At 39.9% G+C, this 16,433-nt stretch overlaps 2 protein-coding genes, 1 long non-coding RNA gene and 1 other non-coding gene across 6 annotated transcripts in view; 3 read left to right on the forward strand and 1 right to left on the reverse strand.

The window, feature by feature from the left end:
• The window catches only part of LOC125901216 (uncharacterized), a 33,902-nt gene extending 30,950 nt beyond the window's left edge, over nucleotides 1–2,952 (forward strand). The window contains exon 4 of the long non-coding RNA XR_007450954.1: nucleotides 2,535–2,952. This is a non-coding gene — a long non-coding RNA (uncharacterized LOC125901216). The remainder of the gene's footprint in view (nucleotides 1–2,534) is intronic.
• Nucleotides 1–9,190, reverse strand: part of bag5 (BCL2 associated athanogene 5) — a 26,587-nt gene extending 17,397 nt beyond the window's left edge. Inside the window, exon 1 of one of the 3 annotated variants that reach the window (XM_049596737.1) lies at nucleotides 9,134–9,190. In XM_049596737.1, coding sequence (XP_049452694.1) covers nucleotides 9,134–9,189 — 56 coding nt within the window. In that variant the 5' untranslated portion in view covers nucleotide 9,190. Of the gene's footprint in view, nucleotides 1–4,451; nucleotides 4,882–4,962; nucleotides 5,077–9,133 lie in introns of those variants that run through there. The other 2 variants (XM_049596739.1, XM_049596738.1) reach the window with 2 other exon arrangements.
• Nucleotides 7,034–15,489, forward strand: LOC125901207 (cytochrome c oxidase assembly factor 8). Its single transcript, XM_049596769.1, has 5 exons — nucleotides 7,034–7,352; nucleotides 11,024–11,221; nucleotides 12,839–12,902; nucleotides 14,308–14,398; nucleotides 15,351–15,489. Exons 1-5 carry the CDS (start codon nucleotides 7,197–7,199, stop codon nucleotides 15,469–15,471), a joined length of 630 nt encoding a protein of 209 aa, XP_049452726.1. The 5' UTR covers nucleotides 7,034–7,196; the 3' UTR covers nucleotides 15,472–15,489.
• LOC125901497 (small nucleolar RNA SNORA79) lies at nucleotides 13,007–13,148 on the forward strand. The gene has a single exon (XR_007450991.1). It is a non-coding gene; the product is annotated as a small nucleolar RNA SNORA79 (small nucleolar RNA).
• Nucleotides 15,490–16,433: the final 944 nt, after the last annotated feature.

The raw sequence follows: 16,433 nt of genomic DNA on the forward strand, positions 1-16,433 counted from the left end.
CATGTTTGCGAGTCACTTGCGGTCCACTTAGAATGAACCCCTGACCCACTTTCAGACCAAGACCCACCAGTTGGGAACCACTGCTTTATTCTACACAAGAAGACATATAAACTATTTTTTATGACAGAGTACAGAGGACGAGTTGAGCAGTCTTACAGCCTGAGGAAATAAAGACCTGCCATTTAACAGTAAAATAAAAGACTTACTGAAGCTATTTCACTGTAATAATAATAACATAATAATAAAAACTTATTTAACCAGGAAATGTCTTAACATAGATTAAAAATGTCATTTTAACTGTTAAGTTTGGATGCATAAGCACATGAGGAGGAAACATAATGTATTAATAAAGCAGAGTACTATGACCCCACATACGTATATAATCAGTATTGTAAATACGTCCCTTTACTTCCTCTCAAAACCACCGTAAGCTGATCGATATGAGTGCAATAATGTCTTCTCTTGACCTTGACCTCTTTTGTTGAGTCTGTTCATATTTCTTATCAAATGTAACTCCACATGAATCACGTGACAACCCAGCTGACAACAAGTCGAGAACAAATGCCCACATAATATATTCATGTGAAATTCTTAGCCTTTACAAATCATGCAAGAAAATGAATGAGGTTAACCTACATTTCGTCTCGACAAGAGGAACACCCACATGACAACCATTGGGAGTATTGCTTAGAGTTTCTATCGCGCTCGCTGGCTGACATGATGCTGATAGCTCTCTAATCCACACACACAATCCAACCTGCCCATCAGGCTTTAAATACTGAGAGGGGAATGAACTGACCAACACCCAAAATATGAACACAGCTCAGCCAGCTTCTGCACACACTCACAGATTGTGTCAAAGTGTGTCACAGGTGCCTCGAGCTGAGAGATGTTTCCCAATTCAACACTACTCAGAAAAATGCCATTCACACGATGTCACTGTTTCCTCAGATTCATTTCTCATTCATGATGTTAAATTGTCTCTGGAGCCAAAATACCAAAACTTCTCCGATAAGAAGATTTACTGCTTTACTCTCTTGTGAATCACTGTGAACTGACTGTCTTTGGATTTTGATTCTGGAAAAAAAAAAAAACATCTGAAGACGTCATGGTGAACTTACAAACTGACCCAGAAAACAATCATCAAATTATTCAATAATGAAAACAGTAGGTGCAGCCCCTGTTCTCATGATGTGTCACTACCTTGAGGGAAAATCATTCTGCCTTAAGTGTCGAGCCCTCCTGTACGTTCATAATGCTCATTAAGCCACAATACAGATCATTCTCTGTTGTTCTAATGAGGAGGGGTGTGTCAGAGCGGGGCCGTCATTTTGCCTCTCTGTAGTCGTTTTGTCTTTTTGTAGTAATTTTGTGTCATTTTTGTAATTGTGTGTCTTTTTATGATAAGTTTGCATCTCTCTGTTGTCATTTTGCATCTCTTTGTCGTTGTTTTGCATCTGTAGACATTTTGCGTCTTTTTATAGTAGTTTAGCATCTCTTTATAGTCATTTTACTTTTCCTTGTAGTTGCTTTGCATCTCTGTAGGCATTTTGCATCTTTCTGTAGTTAAACTGTACATGTTTTTTGTCATTCTACTACATATCTGTGTAGTTGTTTTGTGTCTCTTTGTGACTTTGCATCTCTGTGGACATATTGCATCTCTTTGTAGTTGGTTTGCATTTCTTTGCATTTAATTTGCATCTATTTATTATTTTGCATCTTTGTATAGTTCTTTTGCATCTCTGCAGTTGTTTTGTATCTGCAATTTTGCATCCCTTTGTAGTTGTTGTGCATCCCTTTGTAGTACTTTTGCATCTCTGTTTAGTCATTTTACATCTCTCTGTAGTTGTTCTGCATCTATTTGTGTTTAATTTACATCTATTTATAGTTATTTCACATCTCTTTGTATTTGTTTAGCATCTCTTTATTGTCATTTTGCATCTCTTTAAAGTTGTTTTGCATCTATTTGGAGTTAACGTACATCTGTTTTTCATCATTTGCATTTAATGTGGACCTATCTATAGTTATTTCACATCTCTCTGTAGTCATTTTGCATCTCTGCAGTTGTTTTGTATCTGTCATTTTGCATGCCTTTTGTAGTTGTTTTACATCCCTTTGTAGTCCTTTTGCATCTCTGTTTAGTCATATTGCATCTCTTTGTAGTTGTTCTGCATCTATTTGTAGTTAGTTTGCATCTATTCATGTTTAACTTACATCTATTTATGGCCATTTTGCATCTCTTTGTGGTTGTTTCGCATCTCTTCATTGTCATTTTGCTTAATGTATTTCTTCTGCATCTCCTTGCAGTTGTTTTGCATCCCTTCATAGTTGTTTTGCGCCTCTTTGTCATTTGGCATCTCCTTGTATTGTTTTTTCTTCTTTCTGTCATCACTTTGCATCTCTGTCATTGTTGTGTGTCACTGTGTCGTTGCTGTGCATCTTTGTTTTGGTGTTCTACATCTCCCTGTCGTTGTGTATCTCTTCAGGTTGCGTGTATTTAGAGTGTTGCATTGTGCCTCTTTGTCTTTTGGCAGCGTTTTGCTCGTGAACCGGGAGTCTCTGGTGCTGCTGCTGATGGTTGAAGAACTGCAGCTGAACTTCAGTATTTACTTCAGACTGAAGATGAAGAGAGGCTGTCTGACTCTGGTCCAAAGATTCTTGCCACAACAGCTCCACACTGACACTCTGGAGCAGAGATATTATACAGAACACTACAGCACAATGTACAGAACACTACAGGAAACTATCGAAGGAAGCCTGAGATGCAGGTTTTCCGAAAGCGGAGATATTTAGCTGCTCTGGTTTAAAATGCTTCACTAATTTTACTGTATTTGAATGGATGTTACTGCAGCCTCAGAGTGCTGTGCAGCTGTGATGTTAAGATCAGGAGCAAAAACATTAATGTTAATAACAGTCCCGTCACATAGAGGCTTTGACCTAGACCCCTCAGGCCCCCTGACCCCTCGGGCCCCTGGGCTTGTGCTTGATCAGTAATCCATTCATGATCACAAAGCAAATGTCCAGTCTTCTGAAATCATGAACCACCTCCAGCATTAAAATAAATACTTAGGATTAAATAAAAAGAGACAAAGAAAAAGAGAGTGTTCAATTCTTCACATCAAAGTGAACTTCCTATATCTGCGGGGTGAACAGTAACACACAGGATTAGGATAAGGAACGTATTGTAGTTTTTGCAACAGAACACAGCTCAAGGGAGACGGCTGCAGCACGAGACAGGCTGTCATTATCAGCCGAGGTGCCCTGAGAGTGTGATGTGATTGTTGCCCGTGAACACAAAGCCCCACAATATGATGTTTTGTTGCTCACAGCATCAATAACAGTTATGGAATAGACGGGATTATGTTATCAAGCCATTCCCTAAAGTACTTATGTAAGAGGGCGAGGGGCTGGGCATTTCCAGAATAGTGGATGGACGCATGCAGCGAGCCAGAGCTTACAAATCTGAGTATTTATTAGGATAATCTCGGCAAAATCCACTCCAGCCTGGCAAACACCTCATCTCTTAATTTGATCCGAGGGAGACGAGGAGAAAAAAAAGGGAAGCCGATGTGACAAAGATAAGAATAGGTTTCTAGTAGGAATCTTCCCTCATATGAGTGGGGGCGTATCTATGTTCCCAGAGTCCTATGTTTCCAGGGTCCTATGTTCCCCAGATCAATATCCTCTTAACATGACACATTAAGGAGACCTTTTAAGGGGTTTTATGTCCTCAGCTGTGTTTTTATTCCCTTAGGTCAAATGTTCAATGTGGGTTTCCCTGGGTCAACATGTTGAAAGCACCCACCTACAGCTCCCAGGCTGAGCTGATGTTATACACCTTGAAATCTACGCCCTCAAATTTGCAGGCAAGACTGTTTTTTTTTTTTACTTTAGACACTGATATCTGCACAAAAGGACTGCATCTGAAACGTCCACCTCCTTTCGGATTTTAGCAATTTGAACTGCGAAGATAACCCTCACCAATCTGTCACGCCGCTGGCTGACATCACACATGCCTTGGACCTTGGGAACATCAGGATGACCCCCCCACCATGAGTCACCCAGCATGATGGCTAACTGAGCTGGAGGTAACACGCCACTAGCACCCTCCCTCCCACCCCCCCTGTGCTTTAAAATCTTCCCCCGAAACCGTTCAAGCACCTTCCTGCATGCATGGCTGCATGCACCGGTCCTGCACGGCTTTGCGCATTATGTCACCGTACAAAATCCTATTTGGCACAGCTGGTTGCGAAGGTATCTGCCCTCCTGTGTGTGTGTGTGTGTGTGTGTGTGTGTGAGAGAGAGAGACTGGTAACCAGAACCAGCACACACACCACCCATCACCACACCTCCGGATCTCACTAAACACCTCGAAGCATCTCCTGTCAGCTGGATCCTCACACACACACACACACACACACACGCACACACACAGCGTTATTATTTCTCACCTTTTCAAAACTCCGAACACATTCGCGCACATTTTTGCGGATGTCTGTTTCCATCAGCAACAAGCAGGGCGGGTCGTGGAGCAAAGTGGCATCCAGATGGATAAATCCACCCCCCCTCAAAAAGATGAGAGAGATGTCGGTGATGCTCCGGTCAGCTTCAGCACCCAACGACTGACTGACTGACTGACTGCGGTCGGGCTGGTGTCGCCCCTCCCACAGACTACCAGAGGGGCTTCCTCCACTGACTCTCGCTTTAAAACAACTTACTTTACAAACCCATATATTCCTGAAGCTTGCTGAATATTTAAACAGCCATTTTGGCTCCAATAAAGCAGCGACCGAGCCCTGTTTTCCACGTACAGCGCTTTGTGAATGTCATTGTCTGTGTCGGTGCGTTAAGCTAGCTACCGATGATCACCTGACTGAGCCCCACCTTCACCAAATAACTCCAGCCTTTTGGGGGTCTTAATATAATAATACCACTTAGTCACTTTAATGGTTTCACCCTTACCTGCATAGCCAGCGTACAGCCATCTGAACTGTTGCGGAAAAGTGAGCACCTCCCCTGATTAAAGCTAAACATTAGCCTACCTAGCTACCTTCTAGTAGTTACTTTTCGGCTCAGGCGTACGAACTAACCCGGAGTTTATCTTCGCTCATCTGGGGGAGAATAAAATCGTTTCACCGGTGTTTGTTTCAATCCACGATTAAAACACATTAATGGGTGTTTAGTTAACGTGTAATAAATTCCCGCGTATGTAGAATAAATCACATTAATATGTTGTTTTGCCGTTAGTCGACTTTACTATTTATAACGTAGTATAAGTTTTGGTTGACCAACATTAGGTGCGCTACATTTGACGTGTGGCCGTGCCGTTTGTAACATAGCGGCAAAGGCGGGGTATTAGCGTAGTTACATGAGTATTTAATGTATAAAATTCGTAATGCAAGACATAAACTTGTATTTTCTAACTGTGGTACTTGAGTAAAATATACACTGCAAATTATTTACAGGAAGTTACAACATGCAACTGTAATATTTCACAATAAATTACATTATTATCACTGTGATATTTAACCAAAGTCAGAATTGTATTGTGAAATTCATGCAGGTAAATATAGTAATTTAACAGAAGCATAAATCACAGTAATGTATTGAGTTAAACTATGATATTACAGTGAAATACAGTAATTCTTCTGGGACATATTGCTAAATCACAGTAATGAGTTGTACATAAACTGTGTTACAGTTTAATTCAGTAATTTACAGGAACATGCTGTTATATCAGTTATGTAATGGGTTTTAACTCTGAGGTTATAGGTAAATAGTAATTTTAAATCACAGTGTTCAGACATAACTACTGTGAGATCACAGTATACAGCTGTCATTTCACAACAATTTACTGTAAAAATGAACACTAATTTACTGTGACAGTAATATAACTTGTAGCCAGTAATTTACTGTGAATGTACAGTCAAATATTTTACATTTAGTACTCAAGTTGACCACAGTTTCACTCTTAATTACTATTTAGCTGAAGTAGTTTGCTTGATTTCAACTAGCTAGATCATTTAATCCTGCATACAAATTAATGCATCGGTAATAAAGTTCATTCAGCTGCACAGAATACTTTTACTTTTCTTAGGATTTTAACTTGCAACACAGTATTTGTTGTATTAATTTGGTAAAATACTGCATGTGACAGATGTTTCCAGATGTTAAAGCACACATTTATTTGACAGCTTTAGATACTTTGTAAGAAGAATGGAAAACGACTAAGTATCTTAAGCATAAATGAGTATAAATATAAGTGTAAGTATAAATAAATAGACGAATAAATGCATACATTTAAACATTTAAATTAAATAAATACAGAAATAAAAGAATAAATAGTTGCTGAGAGGAATTCACAAATAAATAAATGCTGAAATGAATAAAAATAAAATAATGTAAAATAATTAATTAATTAATTAATTAAATGCAATAAATAAATAAATGCTGAAATAAATAAAGAAATGTATCAACTTTTATTTATGCATTCATGTATTTATTTCCATATGTATTTCAGCATTTATTTATTTATTTATCTATGTCCATATTTATTTGGACATCTATTTATTGATACTTAAGTAACTGTCCAACTCCATATTACAGATTTAATCATAAATTAGAATCAACTGATACATTATTATGTATTATTATACATTAAGCTACTCAGCAGTATATAGAGTAATTAAAATCAGCTCCACCATTATCAGCTGTAGCATTAAAATGATCAACACATTAATGCACCAATAATAATAATAATAATAATACAGTGATATAATTAACATGATCCTGAAATTGACCATTCTGTATAATGAGTAACTACTTTTCTTACTTTATGTATATTTTGATGCTAATACTTTTGTACTTTAACATCTTTAATGCAGGAATAATACTTATGATAGAGTATGTTTACACTGTGGAATAAATACTTTTACTGAAGTAACAGATCTGAGTGCTTCTTCCACCACTGACGAGCAGAATTGTCGAAACCCCGCCTGACTGCGCCGGTGCAGTTTTCGAGCACACCTTTTCATTGTGGGAGTCACGTGACCAAACGTCTAGTTACACGCACACAGAAGGACACCGACATGAACTCCTGTGAAGTAAACTGCAGGTAACCGTTAATATCAGGATGCTGTGAACTGTAATGGTCACTGGGTCTCATTAAATTAACAGTCTAGTGTCAGTTTATCAAAATGGCGTCCAGAACAACAACAACAGCAGCAGCAGCGGGTCGTTTAACATGGAGGATTCTCAGCCCCTTCACCCTGCACGCTCCATGCAGTGTATTAGCGGTGAATACTCGACAGTGCAGCTCCAAACTGGCAACCCAGCAGGACAAGAAACCAAAGGTTAGTACAGTAAATTATAATAATTAAGAACAATACAGAATTTAACCGCGTTCATGTTGAATTATTGGCTTACAGCAAGTGGTACGCATGCGTGAGTGTGTGTTGCCATGACACTGCAACAGGGCTGGTTGTTGTAATTTACTCAGATATTTTACCTGAGTAAAAGTACTAATACCACCATGTAAAATACTCCATCACACGTTAAAGTATCCTACTTTGAGTATGTAAAAGCATACAAGTGTTATCAGTCAAATACACTCAAAGTGTCCAAAGTTAAAGTACTCATTATGCAGTAATATGTCCCCTGTGACTGACCTATTAACTATGGTATCATTAGATCATTAATATAGATGTATTAAAGTGTGACAATCTGCTCAATGTTAAGGTAATTTTAACTACTGTGTATAGTAAGTTAGTCCAGTGGTTCCCAATTGAGGGGTCGGGCCCCTCCAAAGGGTCACCACATAAATCTGAGAGGTCATGAGATGATTAATCAGAGAGTAACGAATAAAAACGTAACGTCAGTAAGAGATCACATTATAGGGCCACTATGAAGTCTCTTATTTGTTCCTCCTTTGCATTTTTACACAGAACCACACAACGGGGGGATCATGCCGGTATTGCGACAAAGACCGTTTCCCTACCATGATGTATTTCCTCTCCACCTAACCCTGACCCAAACCATTTGTCCTAACCCTAAACACCAAGGGGGCACTACGCATTCACAGGGGGGAACCACTATTCGATTGTGGAACACTTTCAACACAACACCAGCGTGGTGGAGGCAAAAGCGTCATGATGAGCCTGACATAAACATAGCAGTGGCATTAACATGGCAAAAACAATCGTCTACTGTCCCTGTTACGTGGCAGCTGATCTTGTTCTCTGCTCGGAGGATAAGGAGCTCCTGGGCCTCACTGTTTTCCCAACTTGTGACATTCGCAGCCACTGTTTGTCTTTGAGTTAGCCGCTAACTGCTATCAGCTACTTTTTAAATCCACCACGGTGGCTTGCATTTATAACACGTCGTCAAAACATCACACCCATGCCACATATGATTCTGTCCTGCAGGCTGTCCCGTTTACACAGACATCGTTTCGGCACCTATACTACCTCTGATATCAGCTTATTAGTGAGACATCTTTGTCCACGCATTCCTCCGTTGTACCTCTTATACAGAGCAGCGAGGCGGCATAATGGCAAGAAATTCCCACCCTGGAGAGGCAGTGTAAAAGGGGCTTTACTTAAATGAAACCATCTAAGAAGGTTAGAGGTGGCATTTGTCACTTTAATGTTAAGTACTATTTTACCACTGTTTACACCTCTGTGTATATATATTTATACACATATATATTCACTACATTCCTGTCCACTGTCCAATTTATTTCACTTTATATTTTATTTATTCTTTCACTTCCGTATGAATATTCAACTACATACATATCTATGTCATATTTTATCCCTTGATTTAACTCACACTATTTTATGTTTAGATTCTCATTTTGTTTTATCTTGCTCTTTCTTTTTCTTTTTCAAACATATTTAATGAGCATTTGTGGAAGGAGACTGAGTTTTAATATTTTCATTACCAAAGGTCGTCTCCTTCAGAGTTTCAACATATTAACCCTGTAATATAAAAGATGCATGTTTTCCACAGACGTTACCAAAGTTATAACTCAGAACATATTGTGTTTTGATTATTTCATTTACATAACTTCAGCTGACTCTTTTATCTGCGGTGACTGTGACTGAACCAGTGTTCCCAGTACGGTTGTTTCTACCTGTTTTCTGCCCTCTGAGTCCTGGCTCGTCTTCTCCGCCTCGCTGCTCGTCTCATCGTGCAGTCTGGTCTGAAATGATAAGCCGCAGGTTCCTGTTGGTCGGCTGTTTGTTTAAACCACGTGACCTCCTCCTATTTCTGTGTGTGCGCGATCTCTACTGTGTACTCAGTTTACTCAAATTGCTTCAGTAACTTACACCTGCAGAGTGGTGCCCTGCCCTTCAGTCTTAAACCTTTAACATGTGTAGTGAAGGAGTAAATGAAACTGTGAGTATTATAGGATGGTTTGCACTGTTGTTCTATAAATGCGTGGATCTGAAGGAGGGCGGTGATGTTCAGCACAGCTTTCTCTTGTGGAGAGGAAGCTGCTGAAACAGACTTAAGTCAGCAAAACTATAACCAAATACTGAATAACAAAAATATAACGAACGTCAGTGAAATAATTACAGTGCAAACTAAAATAAATATGCTAAATTTCCTGTAAGCCTTTACCTTGGACCATTGCAAGTTGAAAACAAACACCTCCAACTCAGGGCCGTTTGGTCTCAGGGGGCCCAAAACTCCTTTTCTGGGACATGTTTCTGGCAAAATGATGTAAATCAAATATTAAGGCACTATGATGCCATAAGTAGTCATACAAGTATGAAATTTGGCAAGGAGTATCCTGACACAAAGGGGGAAGTAGCAAAATAAGATTCTTGGGATTGCTGACATTTTATTTTGAAATATCACACACAACATCCCCCAAAAAACAAAAAAATGACTGTCCGTTTGACAAATTCTCATCAGAAATGATTATTTTTCTTCACTTTGTGTTTAATATCACTGCTTCACTTGTACACGAAAAAACTTCCCAATTTGATAAGCTTCAATTTCAGCTCATCTTAAAACTTACATTTGCTATGGTTTGAATGGTCTCCAGCATTTAGAAACTGCTGGATGCTAAGTTGTATGTGTTGGGAAATGTGTATAATTAGCACTAATTAGCATCATCACCAATATAGACTGTGCAGTATTGCAGTGATTCTACTTTTCTTTAAACCTCCAACCATTCATTTGAAAGAGACAACGCTTTATTAAACTTTCAGTTAGTTGATCAAAATAATTAAAATCGTAGTTATTGTACTTTTCAGTGGAAGAATCGTCTCAGACTCCCAGTTTGCCTTTTTTTAATTTTACTTCTAAGACACCTGAATCTCCAACCCAGCTGCTGGCGGTGCAGTTGCATTATGGGTAATGTTGGCCTCAGGTTGTGACAAGAAAGAAGACGATATCTCTAGTCTGGCTATATCAAATTTGATCCTTTAAAAAACTGTTCATCTTGAGTTTGACAGAGTTGTAGGAGTTCAGTGCTAAATGGGTGGAGTTCTCTTTTAAGTTGCAGATTGTTGGGCTCTCAGGGCCACCGTAGAAAGGTGATGATCTAAAGGTGATGGTTATTTAAAAGAGCCTTGAAAGAAGCCATTCACATCGAATTGGAAGGACCATTGTTTAACAGAGGAGGTGGCCTATGATACCACTTACCATCCTCCCACTGTGCAGTCTTGGGGTCCCTCCCCAGACAACTTCACACCCATTCACAGCTGGAGCCATCTAACCCTAACAACACATGTGATGGCCGGGTGGGTCAACGACTCACATGAGACTTTGATGACTCTGAAACTCAGACTCTGTAAGGGTTCACACCCACACAGAGTTTAAAGCCTGTGACTCTGCACCAGTCCTTAGACCTGAAGAAGCTGCTGAGATGAGAGGTGAAACGTCTTCAAGAAACTCAAGAAGTCCAGTTGCCTACGATATAGCGCATAAGATCACTATGACCTGGACGACTTCTTCACCAACGTTATGTAGGTTGTTTTGGGTGACCTTTTATGTATTTATTTCTCTGTAGAGATCTGCCTTGAGACCAGCACCCAGCACCACACATGACTGGATCGGTCCACCGAACCCTCTGTCCAACCTGCGGCCGATCGTCTATCGTGTCGCTGAGAACGAATCAGAGCTGGAGAAACGTCTGAGACACCTCAGGCAGGAGACGGAGGACTGGAACCACGAGTTCTGGACCAAACAGAACATCAGCTTCAGCAAGGTGAGAATGTGTTTTTGATTCATGACATAAAAGGTCCAGTGAGTAAGGTTATCGGCAGAAATGGACTACAATATAATACGTATGTTTTCTATAGTGTATAATCGCCTGAAAATCAGAATTGTTGTGTTTGTGTTACCTTAGAATGAGCTGTTTAGCTTCCATTGAACCGAGAGAACTTTCTGCTGGTTGCAGTCTGCAGTCCTCACTGCTACATATCACTAAATCTGCCACACTGTTCCTTTAAGGCAGCGTGAATACAGAGTCGTGTTTCTCAAGAAAATCCATCTGCTGCATTTGATGTTTGTGGAAAGGCAACTTAGCAAGTGTGAATGTTAGTGCAGCAGGATGGCACAGAGCGAAGCCAGCCTCTCCTGGCTCCAGAGCTGCTGACCTCTGACCTCAACAGAGACTTTGATGAAATATTATCACATCAACAACGTCATCATTATTACTGATGAATGTTGGTGTCCTCTGCCTGCTCAGCTCTTATGCACAGCATGTATGTTCTTATTTTGTCCAGCAGAGGGCAGCATCGCACAACAAAACACTGGTATGTGGTGATAACAGGTGATATCTGCAGTCTTATACAGAGTTCTGCTTAAAACTTTGTGAGAAATTAAATACCTTTACTTTGATAGTATTTAACAGCGAAGATATTTAAAAATCATACAGCGTTTTTATTTTATGTGATACTCTTCAAATGTTATACTTTGTGTAATAGAGGAACTGTCTACGCGGCCTGATCAACATCATAACATTAGATTAGATTTTCTGTGAATGTAGAGACGGTGTCACTCCACCTATTCAAGACTGGGCAAATGGGCTTGTTTAAAAATCTGAAAAGGTAATTTGCATTAAGTCTTTTAAACCTGGATCAGCATCCATCTTGTGCGGCATTCAAATGCTGTTCAAAGAATTTAAACCACCCAGAAATTAGTTTGATTTCAATATTAGAAAAAGGCAATTAGCAGCATTAGAAAAGTGTCATTAGAAAATTATTTTTGAAAAATAAATAAAGGAAATTGTGAAGTTGTAATAATAATAATACAATACCGTAAAATAGTAATAAAAGATTATGTGACAGTATATAAATGTAGATATTATTTAGTCCAATTTTAGCAATTTGATTAATTTTAATTTTCTTTGTTGCTTATTATCAGATAACTTTCTTTTTTGGCTTTTATTTTTTTTAATTTAATTTTTTACTTGTTTTCAGGTAATTTTTACCTTTTCTGTTTTGGCTTATTTTTGGACAATTTCTTAGTAACTTAAGTTACTTCTTGTAATGTTTTAACATGTTGCTAAATTTCAGCTCATTTCTAAAGTTTCCCATCGCCTTCCTTCTATGTTTTTTGTTGTTGTTTTTTTGGTTAAATGAAGCCAGTCTGCTCAGGTTTCAAAGGGTTAATAAAGGCTGTCTGAATATGTTCAGTGCTTCACAGCCACCGAGAGAAGAGACAGAAAAATCAGTTTCTGATTTAAGTGTCCTAACTCCTTTACATCAACTCTTGTGTTGTTTTTTATTTGTTGTTTGTGTTATGGATCAATCTTTTTGTTTGTGTCTTGTAAAATATAAAGTAAGATAAACATGAAGCCATATGTTTTTTATCTCTGCAGGAGAAAGAGGCTTTCATCATTTCACAGCTGAAGGCAAAAGGCTTGACTTTACGTGATGAGGAAGGTGAGAACACGCTGCTTTTCTACATGTATGAAAGTGGAAACACTGTAAATTCACTCACTCTCTGTGAGCCACTTTTATCTCAGACGTAGATCTGGTGGTTCAGGTGACGTCGGTTCCTCCTCCTGTGTGCAGTCAATCAGGAGGATTTTACGACGTCGCAGAGAAATTCGGGTCTTTTTCACCCAGGAAGCTTCAGGCTGCGGCCGGCAATCAAAAAGCTTCCTGGTTTTGCGAGACCCAACAAAAAACTGATGATTTTAAAACTGCTGGCTCCAAATGTTTTTAATTTGTCTTGAAAATTTATATTTTACCTCCTCACCTCCTTTCCTCCTTCCTTCTGTCTCCTCTCCTCCTTTCTTCTCCCCTTACTTCATCCTTCTGTCTCATTTCCTCCCTCCTCACCTCCTTTCCTCTCTCCTGTCTCCTCACCTTCCTCCTCATATCCCACTGTCTCTTCTCCTCTCTACTCAGCTCATTCCCTCCCTCCTTCCATCTCCTCTCCTTCCTATTCACCTCCTAGCCCCCCCGTCTCATCTCCTTGCTCCCCACATTCTTCCCTCTGTCCTTCCCTGTGTCTTCCTCTGCTCCCTTCCTTCATTTCTCTGCTTTTTACCTCTGTATCATCTCCTCCACCTCCTCCTCCTTCACTTTTCTCCCCCACCTCCCTCTTTGCTTACCTTCCACCTCACCTCCTTCTGTCTTCCCTCCTTCCTTTTCATCTCCTTCCCTCCATCCCTCATTGCCTCTTCCCTTTGCTTCCTTCCTTTCGTTCTCCCCCTTTTACCCGTGTCTCCTCTCGTGCTCCTCTTTTTATCCCCTCCTTCTTCGCCTTCCTCTCCTTCCTTCCTTCCTTCCTCTACATTCCCTCCTTCTGGCTTCTCTCCTTCCCCTTCATCTTGTTTCTTCTGTTCTTCCTTGCCTCTTCCCTTGCTCCCTCCCTTCTTTCATTTCTCACCTTTTTACATCTGTTTCCTCTTCTCCCCCTCTTTTCTCCCTCACCTCCCTCTTTGCCTTCTTTTTCTCTCATTCTCCTCACCTCCCAACTTGCATTCTCCCTTTTCTCCCTCCTTCTGTCCCCTTCATCTCATTTCATCTGTTCTCCCTTGCTCCCTCCCCTCTTTCCCTTCTCCTTTTTTTTTTTACCTCTGTCTCCTCTTATCCTCTTTTCTCCCTCACTTCCTTCTTTGCCTTACCTTCTTCTCTTCCTTTCCTTCCCTTTCTCTTCTGTCTCCTCTCCTTTGTCTCCTTCTGTTTGTGCTTCCTCTGTTCTCTCCTCCCTTCCTACACCCTGCCCTCCTCATCCTTTGATTAAAATGTGTTTTTTGTACCATCTGGTGATGTAAACATTATCAGTGTCTTAATGAGAGCATAATGTCGTCCTCTGTGTCTCCTCTCCCTTCGTCAGGACGTCGGCGGTCCCTGAACAGTGAAGAAATGGCGGTGTTTTACAAAAGCTTCCTGGACACAAACAGAATACGACATGCAAATTATAACAAGTGAGTTTGTTTTGCAGCTGGGAGTCTCCCACGGTGCCGCTGGCTCGGTGGGTGGGTATTTCTCCCTCAGCGGGAGCTGCGGCTGTGTGTGCACCAACAGTTATATACTGTACCTCGTGTATGGAGAATAACAAACATGGCAGGCTTTGAAGAGCTTTCTGTGAATTAGAATTGCAAAGTGGCTGAGTAGTTTCAAGGCTCTCAGTAAAGAGGGATGTTTGCAGCCCACACACATCACCTCCACAGCTGCTCTTAGTTTTATTGTTCTGTGCGTGGGATTCAAACTTTACTTCTGATTTACGTCCGTGTTGCTCCTGATATTGTCTGAGATTAGAGTAAATCAAAGAAATAACATTTCTGCCCTGAGGTGTTGTTGCTCTCTTGGCTCAGTCTATCTAAGATCATTAGAAATTGAGGCTCCAGCAAAACAAACTTATATTTAACTTTGCTGTGCAGTGAAATATCAGTGTATCTACATGTGTTCCTTCTCTTTGTAATTTTGTTCATGCTAATGGTTAGCTGCTGTAGCATCATGAATTATGTAGCCATTAGAACATTCAGTCATTTTCTGTAACTGCATATCCTGTTAGGGGTCACTGGGGGCTGGAGCCTATCCCAGCTGACACTGGGTGAGAGGCAGGGTACACCCTGGACAGGTCACCAGACTATCACAGGGCTGACACATAGAGACACACAACCATTCACACTCACATTCACACCTACGCACAATTTAGAGTCACCATTAACCTGCATGTCTTTGGACTGTGGGAGGAAGCTGGAGCACCTGGAGGAAACCTACACTGACACGGGGAGAACATGCAAACTCCAGAAGGGCTCCCCCACTCCGATTATCCTTGTTAAACTGTATTTTTTTTATTTCAAAAGTCAGACTGTATGACTGGTTTTAACTCAACACACTTCCTCTCTCTTAACCCCTTCTTCTTGTGTCCAGGGAATGGTACCGGCGTAACTTCACCATCACCTTGCTCATGGCCCAAGTCACCCTGAAGAACATGTGGAGGACTGTTACTGAAAAACACAACAAGACAAACAGCACTCCTGATAAGAAATAAAGTTCTGACCCAACCTTCTATCTTTGTTTTTACTTCTGTTATTTAACTACCTCTCGTATCTATTTTTGATGTGTGGTTGCTTCGATCGATCGCTCTCAGGGACTGAATTTTTTTCAGTGTTCACTTGGAGACAGACAAAATGCTGATTTGATTTATTCAGTTCTTTTTTATAATTACATTTTAAAAGTGTTCTAGAGGAGCTTCCCATCAGCAGCAGGGCGTTCACTAGAAACCTCAAATAAAGATTTCTATTAAGTGTATTTACACCTGCCTGCACTTCACTATAAAACCCACTCAACATTTTATTTATTATTAGACGTCTTATTTTCTATCAGCTACTCTGCATTTACTTGAAGCACAGAATCACTGATTAATCTTAGATTTCAGGTCTGAGGTGTTGCTGCAGGTTGGATCACAACATTATCAGCTAAACCACAATAATAACCCAAAAATTGGGCAGAGGGTACGTGTGAACTTTACCTCAAGATGTGTTACATGGCTGCATTATGTCTGTTAAGGCAGCTCTAAGTGTCACATTTCTCCCGAAGTGAAACAAAAGACCAAAATCATTCCTCCAAAGTATGAAATTAAACCACCGGAAAGTAAAAGATAAACCGAATAAAATCACACAAACTAAGAAAGAGTATGTAATGTTGCAGCTGTTTGTACTGTTGTGTGCAGACATATGAGGTTTTGTAAAACTACAGAGTTTTAACTGAATATTGGATGATAATAACTAGTGTGGAAATAAGTACATTTACCTAAGTGCCTTATTTTTATACAATTTTGTACTTCATTCTTCTGCTCCACTGCATTACAGAGAGAAATATTGAACTTTTCACTACACTACACTTCTTTTATCTGACACCTGAAGATACTTTACAGATTAATACATATAGTTTATTGATAGAATTTTTTACACTCAAAACAGATCATCTTAAAATATGATTCACTGTCTGTAA

The sequence above is a fragment of the Epinephelus fuscoguttatus genome, linkage group LG14 (genome assembly GCF_011397635.1).
Source record: "Epinephelus fuscoguttatus linkage group LG14, E.fuscoguttatus.final_Chr_v1".
NCBI classification, from domain to species: domain Eukaryota; kingdom Metazoa; phylum Chordata; class Actinopteri; order Perciformes; family Serranidae; genus Epinephelus; species Epinephelus fuscoguttatus.

Coding starts and splice junctions, on each gene's coding strand:
- LOC125901207 (XM_049596769.1), top strand. CDS start 7,197: ATGGCGTCCAGAACAACAACAACAGCAGCAGCAGCGGGTCGTTTAACA. Junction 7,353..11,023: donor AGCAGGACAAGAAACCAAAG/GTTAGTACAGTA, acceptor ATTTCTCTGTAG/AGATCTGCCTTGAGACCAGC. Junction 12,903..14,307: donor GACTTTACGTGATGAGGAAG/GTGAGAACACGC, acceptor TCCCTTCGTCAG/GACGTCGGCGGTCCCTGAAC.